The sequence below is a fragment of the Calidris pugnax genome, unplaced genomic scaffold, assembly GCF_001431845.1.
Source record: "Calidris pugnax isolate Ruff unplaced genomic scaffold, ASM143184v1 scaffold25, whole genome shotgun sequence".
Classification (NCBI taxonomy): domain Eukaryota; kingdom Metazoa; phylum Chordata; class Aves; order Charadriiformes; family Scolopacidae; genus Calidris; species Calidris pugnax.
In genome coordinates this window covers 14,310,078-14,324,163 of record NW_015090805.1, presented here as the reverse complement: position 1 = coordinate 14,324,163, position 14,086 = coordinate 14,310,078, and the positions used below count along the sequence as shown (strand labels likewise).

The 14,086-nt window shown below is 36.9% G+C and overlaps 1 protein-coding gene across 1 annotated transcript in view; it reads right to left on the bottom strand.

Moving 5' to 3' along the window:
- Positions 1-975: 975 nt before the first annotated feature.
- LOC106885621 (chromosome unknown open reading frame, human C21orf91) overlaps positions 976-14,086 on the bottom strand; it is an 18,549-nt gene continuing 5,438 nt past the window's right edge. The window contains exons 3-5 of the mRNA XM_014937965.1: positions 5,487-6,020; positions 2,404-2,466; positions 976-1,931 (exon numbers count right to left, since the gene is read on the bottom strand). Coding sequence (XP_014793451.1) covers positions 1,771-1,931; positions 2,404-2,466; positions 5,487-6,020 — 758 coding nt within the window. The 3' untranslated portion in view covers positions 976-1,770. The remainder of the gene's footprint in view (positions 1,932-2,403; positions 2,467-5,486; positions 6,021-14,086) is intronic.

Genomic DNA, 14,086 nt, shown 5'->3' with positions numbered 1-14,086 from the left:
TATGCTTCCTAATTATAATCCATTTTAAAAACAAAAGAACATCCCTCAACCTTGCCTGGATGAAACCCTAACCTAATGTAACAAAAATAAAATTATTGGAAACATAGTAAGAAGGACTTGAAGCGTAGATGCTACGCTTTTCATTTGTACAAAAGCAAACAGCAAAAGCATTAAGCATAACTTAATTTGCCTCACTATCCAGTGAAGTGAAACTGAGACCCTCACCAGTCTGATCTGACGCCTGGGGAATTCCACATCCAGCCTCACTCAGACTGCACACTACTTATTTCACAGCTGTGAGTAACAACAGTATTTCTCCTCTCACCTTACATTGCAGTTATCTTAGTACTGTATTAACAAGGTTTACAGACTTGCACATGGAGATTAACCCATCTTCTGACAACTATAATTAGGATTAGCTAGTGCACCTGTACTTAGAGGCACACTTGCATACGCAAGCAATGACGCTATCGATTTTTTCCCCTCCTAAACCACAAAACACAGACAGGCAAGTTCAAGTCCCCACTCATGCATACGCTCAAGCTGCTCCAAACTCCTCTCAGCGCCCTTCCAGCAATGCCTTCTGGAAAAAGAATAAAATTAATCAACCTGTCACGTGTAATCCAGGTATCACTAAAAGGAGGGCAATCAATAAACCTAGTCTGAATTTCGGCTTACTTCTCAATTTGATTTTAAAATCAAGTCTAAACCTTTCTTTGTGCTAGTCTCAGTACGGTAGACAGAAGTTTTAAAAAAGCAGAGGCTGTTCTCTTTTATAATGCATCATTACTGTTTGCACTTCAAAATGAAAACACTTTATCATAGTCTGATCCAACTTTATAAAAAACCCAGAACAAGATAACGTAGTATTACAAATTTATTTAGTTTTTTTTTTCAAAGTAATTTTTCAGCATTGAAAATGTCACACATATAAAACAACTTCAACTTCTATGCATTAAAACCAAAGTATGGATGTTTTTTTTTAAATTTAAAGAAGTGCTGTGCTTTTTTTTTTTTTAACATCTCTCATGAACCAAATTATTCTGGTATAAAGCTGATAAAAATAAGTGATGCACCACCACATCTTTTTCTTTAACATGTGAAATTAATCTCTTTGGGAAACAGGATTTGTTTTTTAATAAATTGTATCATGAAAGATACAGACCTGAAAAAGGATAAACAAATCATACACAAGGCATAAACATTACACAGTAATTCAGACATTTTATAAAGAGATCTGGAAAAGTACCTAAAATAGTGATATTTATTTAGTATAAAATTTCAATAATAAAATATTGCTCATAATAAATAAGAAAACATGAGTTTCATTAATACTGTTCTCCCCTTAAAGCTCTCTTGGATGTAACATGATCAGACCTGATCAAAACTCACATTTTTATTTTTCCTCTGTATGAAGGAGGCAGGTTTACAGGCTTCAGGTCATTCTTTGTTAGAAACAATTTTATTATCAACAAAGCACAAAATTCATTTCAAGGCTCATGCGTAGTTATGGGCAAAAAAAAAAAGATAATCCCTAAGTGAACAAACCATATTACAGTAGAATTTATTATGTAAAATATTTGCCTTTTTTTTGTTAAAACCAGAGTGGAATAAGACTTCTGACAGATTATGAATACAAAGAGAAAGCTGTCTCCGTTTCCTCAAAAAGTTTCCTCAAAAGCTTCTAAATATCTGTGCAGCTGTACTTAATGGTTATCAAAAGCCATTAGGGTAAGTTAGCTCTATAGGGGAATAGAAATTATATCCCCCTTATATGGGGACATTTGATTTCACCCCAGCTCGTCCCATTTGTAGACATGGCAGTTTGGAGTAGTTCTTCAGCAGCTGCTCAATAGCAATATGACGGACGTTGAGCTCTGAGGCCAAAGAGTCCTTTTCTTGGACTTGCTGCGTCAGCTCTTCAAACACATCTGCAAGAAGGTTAGGAGGTTAATGCACTTGGTCCCTCCACTTTCACAGAGTTAAGCAGCAGTGCTGAACATTAGTAGGACAGAGGCACGGACATTGAAGTGGGCTCATGCACAAGAACACATTTTTCTGGTTCTAGCACAGCTTGGAGTATGCACTGTAAGCTGAACAGGATAACTAGTTTATAGTTTTAGGTGACCTGAGCCAAGGTGTATCAGTCTGTAACTCAAAATGAAGTTGATTGCAACCAGAAAACTTAGAATATGATATTCTTCAAGTGCCAGTTTGCAATGCCCAAGGAGGTTACACATAGTAAAAGTCACATAGAAGTTTCTTGTTTTACATGGAAACATGATATACAGAGATTGTCAACACAATTTCTTTTTTTTTTTTTTTTTTTTTTTTTTAAAGAGATTTTTTTCTTTATTACAAAGCAACACAGACCCAACCCAAAAAGTATAGAATAATTCTCACCCTGGATTTGCTTGAGCAGTTTTTCATGAAGTTGCTTTAACTCTCCAGGAGTCATCATAGTCACTGTAACAACAAAATCTGTTATTACTACTACCAAATCACATAAGCATCCCCAAGATGACTACTATTTTCTCAAATTGTCATCATTTGCATCCGAATAATTAATAGATGAGTGGCAGTAAGTCAGAGGGCAACATTATTTATCAGTTATTTGTGAAATGTTTGAAAATTCTCTCTTTTATGTTGTCAGACAAGGATTTACTCCACAGGAGAGTCCCTTCTTCAGTGCCAAAAACCTGGAAACTCAAGCCCTCAAAACAGAAGTGTCCAGAATCAAAATGGTTTGTAAATTGTTTGACACCTTTCTTTGTCTGTAAAACGTATAAGAATAGGCTTACTCCTCCCTTTCTTCTGCTATGTTTTCAGTGAGAACTAAAAAGAGAAGGGCTTTTTGAAAGTTGTATCTCAGGTTACCTGCACATCGATCATCCTTATAGAAAACAGATTTTAAACCTCAGAAGAGAGAGTTATGAAAGTATTCTATGCAGTCCTCGATCAACAGGAGCAGTAGGGGAGCGCTGGCCTGCTTCCTAGAAATCTCTCAACCTAGTGATGGTGGGCACAGGTTGGTTCCATGCCTGCTGCTGAGATGTCCTAGGCAGTATGGTGGAAAGTGACTATCCTGCTCACTGCAGGAAGACACAGGGCACTGAAACAAGCTTTAAGACCTTGTAATTTTTAAATATTGGTTTTGAACAATGCTGCAGCTTAGCAAAACTCTCACTGCACACTTGTGCAAAACTTACGCTGCAATCACGCAACTTCCGTTCAGAGATTTCTCAGTGCAAGAGGGTTTTATAGTGTGTAAATTTTAAAGTGTAAGTTCTGGAAACCATGGCTGTTACCTACCCACAGGACTACTCGATTTTCCTAAACCACCTCTTTCAACCTTTCACACAGCTGGCAGGTGCCAGGGTATTAGCTTTCTGTCAGTATTGCCAATCCAAAGCAGCTGGCAGTAGCTAAGATTGTCTGCTTGTTACTAAAGACATAAGGCCACTTAAGAGTGGAAGAGAGTCACCTCCTCCAACAGCCAGGTACAGTGGTGCTTCTTCCTCCCTTCAGCTATCAATAACACTGACCATTCTCACATCTTACCACCCTTCAAGCTCTGCAAAAACCCTGACTGGATTTAACATAGTAACTGACAGCTTTATAAAAACAGCAAGATTCCCCCCCCCACCTTTATACCCAAGGGGGTAGGATGTTACTCCCCATTTCTTCATTACTTTCAACATTTCATCAACTGTAGCAGATATACACACACAAAATGTGTGAACTTGTCTATGAGGACAGGACTGTTTCATGCCACATAATTCTGATACACACAAGAAAGGGAGAAGGAACAGAACATCAAATTTAAATGATAAAACATGACTCTATCCATAGCTGAACTAAATTGTAAAGAAATATTGACCAAGTCATTTACAGTTATACTAAAAACAGGGGTTTTTTTAGTAGGCTACGTTGTTACAGTGGAGGTACTGCAATAAGAAGACACGTAATTCTGGCAGAGAACGTCTAAGTTCTTCTCTAAAATACAAACTTTATATAATCATAGAATCTCCAAATGAAAGTATTTCAAAGCTAAATACTGTGAAAGGATTAAAAAAATACTTAAAATACAAAGCAAAAATGCCTCAAAAGTGCACTATGCAGTCATAACAGAAGAAAAAAAATCTGTTATCATGCTCAAAAAAGCTTTATGTTCCCCCGTCCCGAAATCAGAGATAAGGAGATAAAATTCAAGTGACTAACTTCAGTTAGATAACCCCATAAACCAGGTCAAGCTTTGATAATTCCTCTGTTAACTGCTGTCCTGATTTATGTAATCCCAATTTATGACTCCAGAGGACAGGTGGTCAAACAGAACAGCATATTGTTTTTGATTTATGGCTTTAAGACTACTAATTCACTACAAATGCAATATAAAGCATCATATAGCAGCTAAATAAAATCCATTTATAAACAATGAGAAATGACTGAACTTTGCAAAGACAGGTTTGTTAGTTTGTTAAAAAAATGGGAGCCTAATGAAACTTTTTACAGTACCTCTTTCTCATTCTGTCTCCTGGCATTCTGAATTCCATTATTACACACCTTTTTCATCACTTTCCAATGAATGTTTTACCAGCTTTTTGCCTTCTTTCTCAGGTGTTTTGCAATTCAGAAACCCTCTCCAATTACTTTTCTCACCTACAGAAATAAGAGTGGAGGTATCCCGGTTTAGGACCAGGTACCATTCTGAAAGCAGAGATCGCTGAGAACTTACTCCTGACACACTTCATGTAGGTTGATTCCAGAGACACTACAGTATCCTAGATTTTTCTGAAGACTTATTGTAGTGATCCTCTTCTTAAATAACAGGAAAATGTATTTTTTCTGCTTTCAGTAACAACACAGTCATCAAAAAAATTGGCTCAGGTCTCCTGCTACAGCCTTTAAGAGACCACGGTGGCACAAGGGCCCTCCCATTTTCTTATGCTCAATAAACAGAACAAAAAAAATATCTAATAAAATGCACATGGAAAGTCTGCTACTATTAAGACTATTTAATTTTTTACGTTGTTTCTCAAGTTTGCTCTGCTACCTTACTTCGAATTTCCCTGTTGCTCAGGGCAGCTCTCTGTAAAATGTAACTCAAGGCACTGCACAAGTTCAGCAGGACAGCTGTTTTTAGGACCTTAGTAACCTCCACAGGCAGGATCATCCAACTGCCAGGACAGACATATTAAAGTGACCGCCATCAACCGTATCAATAACGTTTTTGCATAAGTTAGGCATGTCTGCTATCACATTGGGGTGTAATTAACAGCAAAATCCAAAAAACCAAAACCCCCACACTAAACAAACCCTCCAAACTCTTTGCTTAGCCATGTAGCCTTTTTCATCACAGGTTTTGCAGTAACTCCAAACTGTAAAACACTGCAATTCAGGCTGTGAATTTGTACCCTGTTGGGTCAAGAGATATTTCAAAGAATGCCCGTGCCTGCGAGGTTACATGTAGATAGATATATACTCACATTCTTCCCTGCTGTATTGAGGACGCCTTCTATGAACGCTGGTAAGTGAATCACCTTCAGCTTTTTCAGGTTTCTGGGCTTGGTTGCGATTAGCCCACAAAACACTGCTGCAACAGAAGGTAGCACCTGTTTCTTGCAACACACCAAGTCTGAAATCAGTGGGTTCTCTTTGTTCCAAAAGAGTTTGTGAGCAGCTCGAGATGCCTCCGGAACTCCCATCTATCCATTTGGCAGAGTATCTCGGTACTGGGGAATCAAACTGTGGGAGTAATTTTCTATCAGTCTGATGTCTGAAGTTAAAAAGCTGGTGTTGGGATGATTTTGAGCTTTCAGGATCAGAGTCTAAATCCTTGTTTTGTGCGTACTGTATGATCCAGTTTATTTTTTTGCTCAAGATATTTTTTACTTCTGCATATGGACTTTTAGAGAGCTTTGATCGTGGACAGTCCTGATTCGCTATTAAGTGGAATTTTTCAAAGCAGTCTCTGTGTCCCCTTAAAGATCTTGTATGTAGAAGATCTGACTTTGGTACTCCTGTAAAGACAGAATAGACAAAAGTTCACTCATTGTATACTAAACTAATTTTTCAAAATCTTTACTCACAAGCAACCAAGAAAACAAAAACTTAACTGATGCGTTTCTATTAACAGTCTAATCATCAAAGTAAACAAGGATATGTGATAGTCTAAAATTTTTGAAATTCCACTCAGTCTTGAGTCCTTAGCATACAAAGCGTTTTGCATACTGGAATATCTAGTGCAGGAGTTTACCTGCATGTACCTCTTGGATGATAATGGAGATGAAGCAAACTGCTAACTCTGCACATATTGCATCACACCTATAAACAAGTGTATAAACTATAGAAGTAAAATAATCCCAACTATTTATCAGATGTTCTATAGAACAATACTGAAGAGCATTTTGAGAGTAGCCATTCATGCTCCCATCTTCTATGCGTAACATTCTGAGCTATCTGCTCAACAAATACTGCAATGTCTGGCCTTGTGTCATCCAAGTGGTCAAATGTAATTCGGAATTCAGTCTTAGCATATTATTTTGCATTGGCACAAGCCTGTAGCTTAGCTAGAGAAGCAAGTTCTAACACTGTCGACACTTGCCAACATTAAACTGTCCTGGAATTAACTTCATGCAAGACGGATGCTTATTCTCTTTGCTTGTCTTCCTTCAAAGACCATCCAAATAACTACAGCAGGTAACTCACTCAAACCTCAAAGAAACTGATAGTGATTGACGTGTTAAAAAGGAACACAATCTGTGAAGATATACAGTTGGTGAGTGAACACAGATGGTATGAGAAATCACCGTTTCAGAAAGTTAGTAGTAGTCCAGTACAACAACAGTTTCTGCAACTTCAGTGGATTTTTATTTTTCTTCAGATTCACCTACGCAGTAGATTCAGTATCCAAGTCCAGAATATTGAACAGTTCGACATTTATCTTAACACTACTTGGGAGGTTCCCAATATAATAAAAACCAATTCTGTCAAACAAGTTCCTTATTGGAAATAACAAATAATATATCTGTGAGCCACTGGTTGAAAGCCCTCAATGTTTCCCACAGCCAGAATACTTAAATCAAGATGGGATAATGCAATTTGATCTTTGAAACTAGGTGACATGAATCAAGCTGCAGTCACTTTACATTTTAGCATAGAAGCAAATATATATATTAAAAGAAAAACCATGACATGCAACATGTAAAAAAAATAAAAATAGAGACTTTAACATGCAATTAGCAGAAAGCTGTATGTTACAACAATTCTCAGTTATATCTGGACTTACCCTCTCAATTTCTAATTGTAAACTTTAAGCCCCCAACCCCAAATGGTGAACTGTCTTGTTTTTTTTTAAGTGATTAAATTCTGCAAAGTGCCTAACTACTCCAAACTAAGCTAACATGGAACTAATGAAAACAAATCCCAACACTTCATTTTTATTATCTCACTTGCTGGTAACTGGTATTTCAAGTTGGGAAGTTCAAACATTGAGAGTAGCTTTTATCAATTTTTGATCTTCCACTCTTTGGGAAGCATTGAAACTTGAGAGCATTATTGTTCTGGTCGAGTTTGTAAGAATATACACAAAATGTGTGGGGCAAAAGAAACAACAACAAAAAAGGAAAATAAAAGAGGACAGCAGTGGAATTTGTTTTATTGTTAGCAGCATGGGAGAAAGATAAGGTCATGAAAACAGGCACTCCTTCTGTCCATGAACTGAGCATTAGAGCAAACAAAAACCACATCCTAACCAAAGGCATCTTTTAAGAAGGAAGTTCCTCAGCAAAGTACAAAGACAGATGTTGTCTTCATAGGTACAGAGTCAAGATTCTCATCTACTCTCCAAAATATCTTTCAGACTTTGAGCGAATAGACACTCACTAACTTTCCTTAAGCTGTCCATGATCTGCTGCCTACTTGCAAATGTATTATCCCTATCTATCTATGCAGAAACTGAAAAAAACCCTCAAAAAATAGTTCTAGTGAAAACAAGGAAAGACAAATAGTTTGTTTTCATGACTTATCAGTACAATTTAAAGATAGCAAGTCTGCTTAACTCAAGTAACATGATGGAAACCTGTAAATCTTTAAGTCATCAAGGAAGAACAAACACTGCCAATATAAGTTAATAAGACATATATTCACAACACTGCAAACTCTACAAAAACAGACTGATTTGTTCAATGTTATCTGCTTTACCCAAATGATTCCGCAACATGCTACATCCTTTCTTTACCCAAAACTAGTGAAAGAACTATTGCCCTTTTTCTATTAAAAACAGAAAAAAATGAATCTTGCAAGTTTAACGAAATTTTCCCAGAACTGGTTCTAGAGGCATGGTCTCTTGCAGTTAGGTTCTCTGCCTGGTGCATCTGAAGAAGCAGGTCAGACTATATTTGCTCATGTATACACAACAGTTACTTCTGGGGCAATCACAAAAGAAACATCTGCACAAAAAATTCCTTTGAGGCTTTCTCTGTCATTATTTCCCTGAGAATAATGTTACTTCTCCAATAAGACAAGGGTGTGAGACCACACAAAATAAACTACACACAATTTCAGTTACCCAAAAACAAGTGCAGCATGATTTCATGAAGCCCCATCTGATTTTTGTGCCTAAGCTATAAGCTCAACGTTACTCAAGTCTTTCCTTCTGACATATTTATCTTTTAAAAGAGTTCTGAATGTCGTTAACTTCCCCACTCCAAAGGCACGCTGCTCAAAGAAATCTATTTTATCAAAACTCAGTAATAGCCGTATGCCTGTAATTAGTAACTATTACAGAGGAAAAAAATGTTACTTCAGAAGTCTAAGTCTTGCTATTTATATGCCACATATTAGCCATGTCACTATTTCTGAACATAGAGCAAGGTATTACAAAACACTTCCAGTACAGAAGAATAAATCCCTACCCCAGACCACAATTTACATCCTTCTCCATCTCTTACTCTACTGAAAAAACCCAAAAAGGGTCTATCTCTTCCATACAGTAAGGAACAGAAACACGTAAAAAACCAAACCAGTTTTGTACAGAATTGCTAACAGACTTGCTTCAGCTTTCACATAACTGGTCTGGATTTCTACTCTAACAAACACACACAAAAAAACCAAACCCAAAACAACCCTCAATTCTTCTTTTGTACTAAAGGTGACAACTAGTCCTTTCCAATACAGAGAATGTGAACAACATCAGCCACTAACCTTCTAGACTCACATTCTGAGAGCTAAACATTCACAGCAGCTGCTGTGCCAGCACAAACTAGTAATGACGTACCAGTATTACAGCAAGCAACAACACGTTTCTTTGACACAAGTCCTTCTGTTGTGGGCAATACCATCAGTTTTACAAGGCAGAGAAGATTCCTACTTCTCTTTGGTAAGACTTAATACTCCACTCGGATTACTTCATATTTTTCCCTTCATCATAGTTGCAGAAAAATCTACCAGCTGATAAACTGGCATAGATCAAAGAAATGGCATATAAAGAGGATTCAGTTTTAGAAGACACATTACTTAATTCAACACTATATACAAAGAGACAAAGCAAGGTAAGATTTCTGTACATTACAAGAAGTAATATCCTAATTTTGATAAACAGGTATTGTCAGTTCTGAGGATTTTCACAGGGTTTCAGTTCTGTCTCAGTGTTCCTGTTTGCTAACATCCATCTCAACCTTTTTATGTTTTGGCTGGTTCTTCACATGACCAATCATACCATCCTCAAGTTTTTTTTCCCCACATTAGTAGGCACGTGTACATTTGTCCCTTATCTTACTTTACAAGAACAGGATTGCAGAATACGTCCAAGTACATTGTATCCATCATACTTATTTTTTCAGAGAAGGAAAAAAACCTCAAGGAGCAGCAAAAAGTCCACAACCACCCAAAACAGGAAAGTTTTATCTGCAAAAAAAAAAAATCCACCAAAATTCAGTAATATCTAGAAGACACTATCTAGCTAACTTAAGAAAGTAGATGCCATTAGGAAATAAGCTCATGCCAGAGATCATTCCTCAAGTAAACAAGATTCACAGGATGATGCCAAACCTCAAGACAAATCATAAAAGAATGCAAGTAAGTAATTTGCTTCTGACTCTGGTAACCCATGTGTCCTGGATGAAATATGAACTCTTTCACTTTACTCAGCAGTATCTTTGTATGTTGAGCACTTATAAGAAAAGGGTTGCTTATTTAAGAGCCTAGTATTAAGGTAAAAAAAAATTTAAATTATATATTTCAATTTCTAAACTATGCAAGAAACTCTTCCTCCACCCTGGTGCAGTTCTGAAAATAATGAGTTCTCATCCCACAAAATAATTTTGTAAATAAATGACTAGCAATCAGGCAATTTATAAAGTAGTACACATTTCTGTAACTTCTAGTTATTTGTAAGTGTAAAGCAGCAGAAAGCTAGGAGAATATTTACCATATAACTAGGTGTGTAATCAGATCTTAATACATTCTACCCAATTTTAAAGCATTTGTACTTGAAAGTAAGTCAGTTTCCATCATATTCAAGCTCTGGGTTTGTTTGGTTTTTTTTTCTGAAGGGAAGAAGCCCACAAAGATTTTATTTCTGCCTTTGCAATTGATACTTCCGAGAATTATGTATAACTCTACTTTATCATAAAGATACAGAGCCAAGTTGAAATGTTTGTTCACATTTATATATAAAGCTTGCTAGCGTAATTGTCTTATTTGGAGATTATAATAATAATGAACAAGTTCAATTCAAAAGGAATGCTCTTGAATACCAAGACTACTGCACATCCCTTCACAAACAACTGTTTTCATTAAAAAAAGAAAATCCATGATCATTAGCTTCCTTGTTTATCTTCCACAGTGGAGTTTTTTCATTTGTTTTTTTATTTTTTTTTTTAAACTTCCTTATTTTGTCTTTCAGCTTCATCAGTTGAAAATAATGTTAAGAAAGCCTGCATTCCTTTCTTAGCAATTTATAATGCAATGCTGGAAACTAATGGTTTTTGCAATGGTGAATAGCCTTAGCTTGAGCAGCTGAACAGGAAAAAAACCGCCAGAACTTAAGACTGAGTGAACCAAAATTAACAAGAATACTTCTAGACACATGAATAGTCAATTTTAAGTTCGTACTACAACATTAGTTAAAGCCATATTAAAGTCCCTTTAAAGTATCTACAAATACTTCTGGGTAAGACTTATACCTGAGCATAGAGAAAGGAAAAGAAAACCTGCCCTCTCCGTATCATGTTGGCACACAGCTTCCACAACTGTGTAAAGCACCTGTGGACAGTCAAAGCAGAGTAAATTCTTTACATCATAATGCAAATTTGTATAGTAGTGGCAACATGGGCAAAATTCTCTGTTTAAGCCAGAACACTTAGGAAAAGTCCACTTTTAGTTTTAGCTAGTTATGGAGACTGCCTCCCACAGCCAGTGAAAAAAAACTCTTCTCGGGCACAGCTCACCTCATCCTAAATAGTCACCTCCAGAAATATTTGTGGTAAGCACCTATGCTTTTTTCCTTTAATGCTATAAGCAAGCAAGAATCCTTGTGAAGGTCCGTGGCTGCCTAGTTGTGGTGAAAGCTGGGGCTCTCCATGTTCTGAAACGTTCCAGCTGCTGCTCCCCTCAGCTGTCCACCTCACACACATATGGTGCCACTCTGTAAACAGAGATGTTTAACCAGCTCCTGAACAACTGCTAGTGTTCACCAGGAAGACTCAGATCAGATGAGCTTAGGTTTGTGGTTTACTTAGTGTAAAGGCCTAAGACCTGCAGCACACAGGGAAATACTTCATAAGACATTAAACGTTCCTATCTATTTTATGCCACTATTGTGTATTAGTCTGCTCATTAAGACTGCTGAAAGAGGTGGGAAGGTCTTGTAATAGAAAAGCAGATCCCAAGACCTGTTCAAAATGCATTAAATAAAACCAGCCCATGATGACGTAAGACAAGTTACCCACACATCTAAGTGACAAGGGGTGGGGAGAACTGATACTCTTCAGTTGTACAATTCTGCCAACATGGAAAAATGGGATCATTAGAGACGTGTATCTCCAATACATCTGCCTGGCAAGACCTAAAGCCAACTGCTATTTTTAAGTGTATGTATGCAATTTCATTTGAGAGTTAAATCTTATGATTTATTAGATTAGCTAGAAGGAAAGTGCCAGTGCCATTTATTAACTTGCAAAAAAAACCAGACACAAGGTAAAGACTAGATATTATCTTACTCATAAATTACAGTTCTCTCCTCACTTTCATACGATAAAGCCAGTACATTCCATACATCAAGTGTGCACACAAATGATCTCTCACTGCACTTCTGTTAGCCGATTTGTATTTTAGCACATAGCAAAGACATAGTTCATAAGATAGAACAGAGATCCAACTGACCCTTTAAACATATTTTCAAAATTCATGTTCCTCATATACTAGTTTATTTAGACAAGCCAATACATTCTGATGAAAACTTTACTACAGGAACTACTGTGTTAAAGATGTCTCACACTTTGTAAGAAAAATCAATTAGACTGACCTTGAAGACAGCAGAAGCCACGAGACACTATTTCTGTATTATGGATGATGCCAGGTAAGTAACATTAACTGCTCAATTTCCTTATTTGCATCTACAAACCTCCCAGATTTGCACATAGAAAATTAAAGAATGTACTTCTATGTTTGGACTTGAATTCATAGTTAAGAGGTTTACTGGAAACTCCAAATAGTTCCACAAGTCTATTCAGGTTTGCAGAAATAAGTCATACCCCAGACTGCAAACATTACCTTGAAACAAGTTCTAATCTGTCTAGCCTAAAGGGCAGTAATGAGATTTTTTAGCTTTTGTTGCCAGAACAATATATTTTATTGGTTATTATTTAATTAACACTGAAAAAAAATACGGATGTGTAATATTTTGGAACAGAATGAAATTAAAACAGCAGTTTCCAAAATATTCCTCTGTAGAGTATAAGAAGGAAAAAAGTGAAATTTGAGTGCTTATTGCTTTTAACACCAGCACCACTGTTTTTCTGTGGTAGGTTTTTTTTGTTTGTTTTTATAAGACAAACATAAGGAATACAGAATGAGGCTTTTACACAAGATTTTGTAGACTTCAACAGAAAAAGCTATGCAATAAAACAATTTGCTTATAGCATCTTTGTCTCAACCTTGAGACTGGGGTACACCAACGTGATGCCAAAGTGCTTCAAATGCTATGAGCTTATCAGCACTTTAAAGGACAATGGAAATGTAATTATATTAACATAAATAAGAGGAATAGATACTTACACTGTCTCTTCTTTTATGTTACAAGACCTAGGATACAGACTGTTATTTGCTATTCAGCTGTTGTTCAACTTTAAACAGAAATGGAAGCAAGCCAGTTTGCTTGTCTGCTACCATTCTCCAACATGTTATTGTGGTTAGCAGCACCAGATAAGCAAGAGAGTAAATAAAATTCAGCCCAATCAATTAGATTTTTCCCCTTCTATTATGGTTTTGTCTCTGTTACGAACCCTTGAATTTCAGGAAATTCAGATTTTTAAACAATTCTGCATTAAGACATACCAGCATAAACCCAGGTTAAGATAGATATATTATTTAGGACAAAGAGTGTAAAACTAAACAGTAATTATTACAGACTTTCAACTTTGAAACCTTCAAAGTCAAGTCCAACGTTTGAACAACTACATTCAAGTATTAAATTCCTGAAACCAGGATTTCCACTGGCATTGTCCGGAGGACCACAAGGCATGCACTAACAAAGGAGGCAGCTGCATTGCACAATGCATTCCCACGTGAAGACACCTAAAGAACTCCGAGCAGCACCACCAGCAGCACCACTCTCAGCACTCCAGCCACCCCTGTGAAACGGGTAGAGGGTTACACCCTCCTAATGGGAGAATCACAGCACCGTCAGGTAACTCCGTACAGCACCGCATTCTTATGTGGGAACGCAACAGCAGGCATTTCAAAGCAGCTTGTAGAGACACCACGCTCAGGCAGAGGGCTTTGTTAATATAAACACAGACAGCTTTTAGACATACACACACACATCTATTTTTGTGCATTCATATATTTCCCTCCCCCCCCCCCC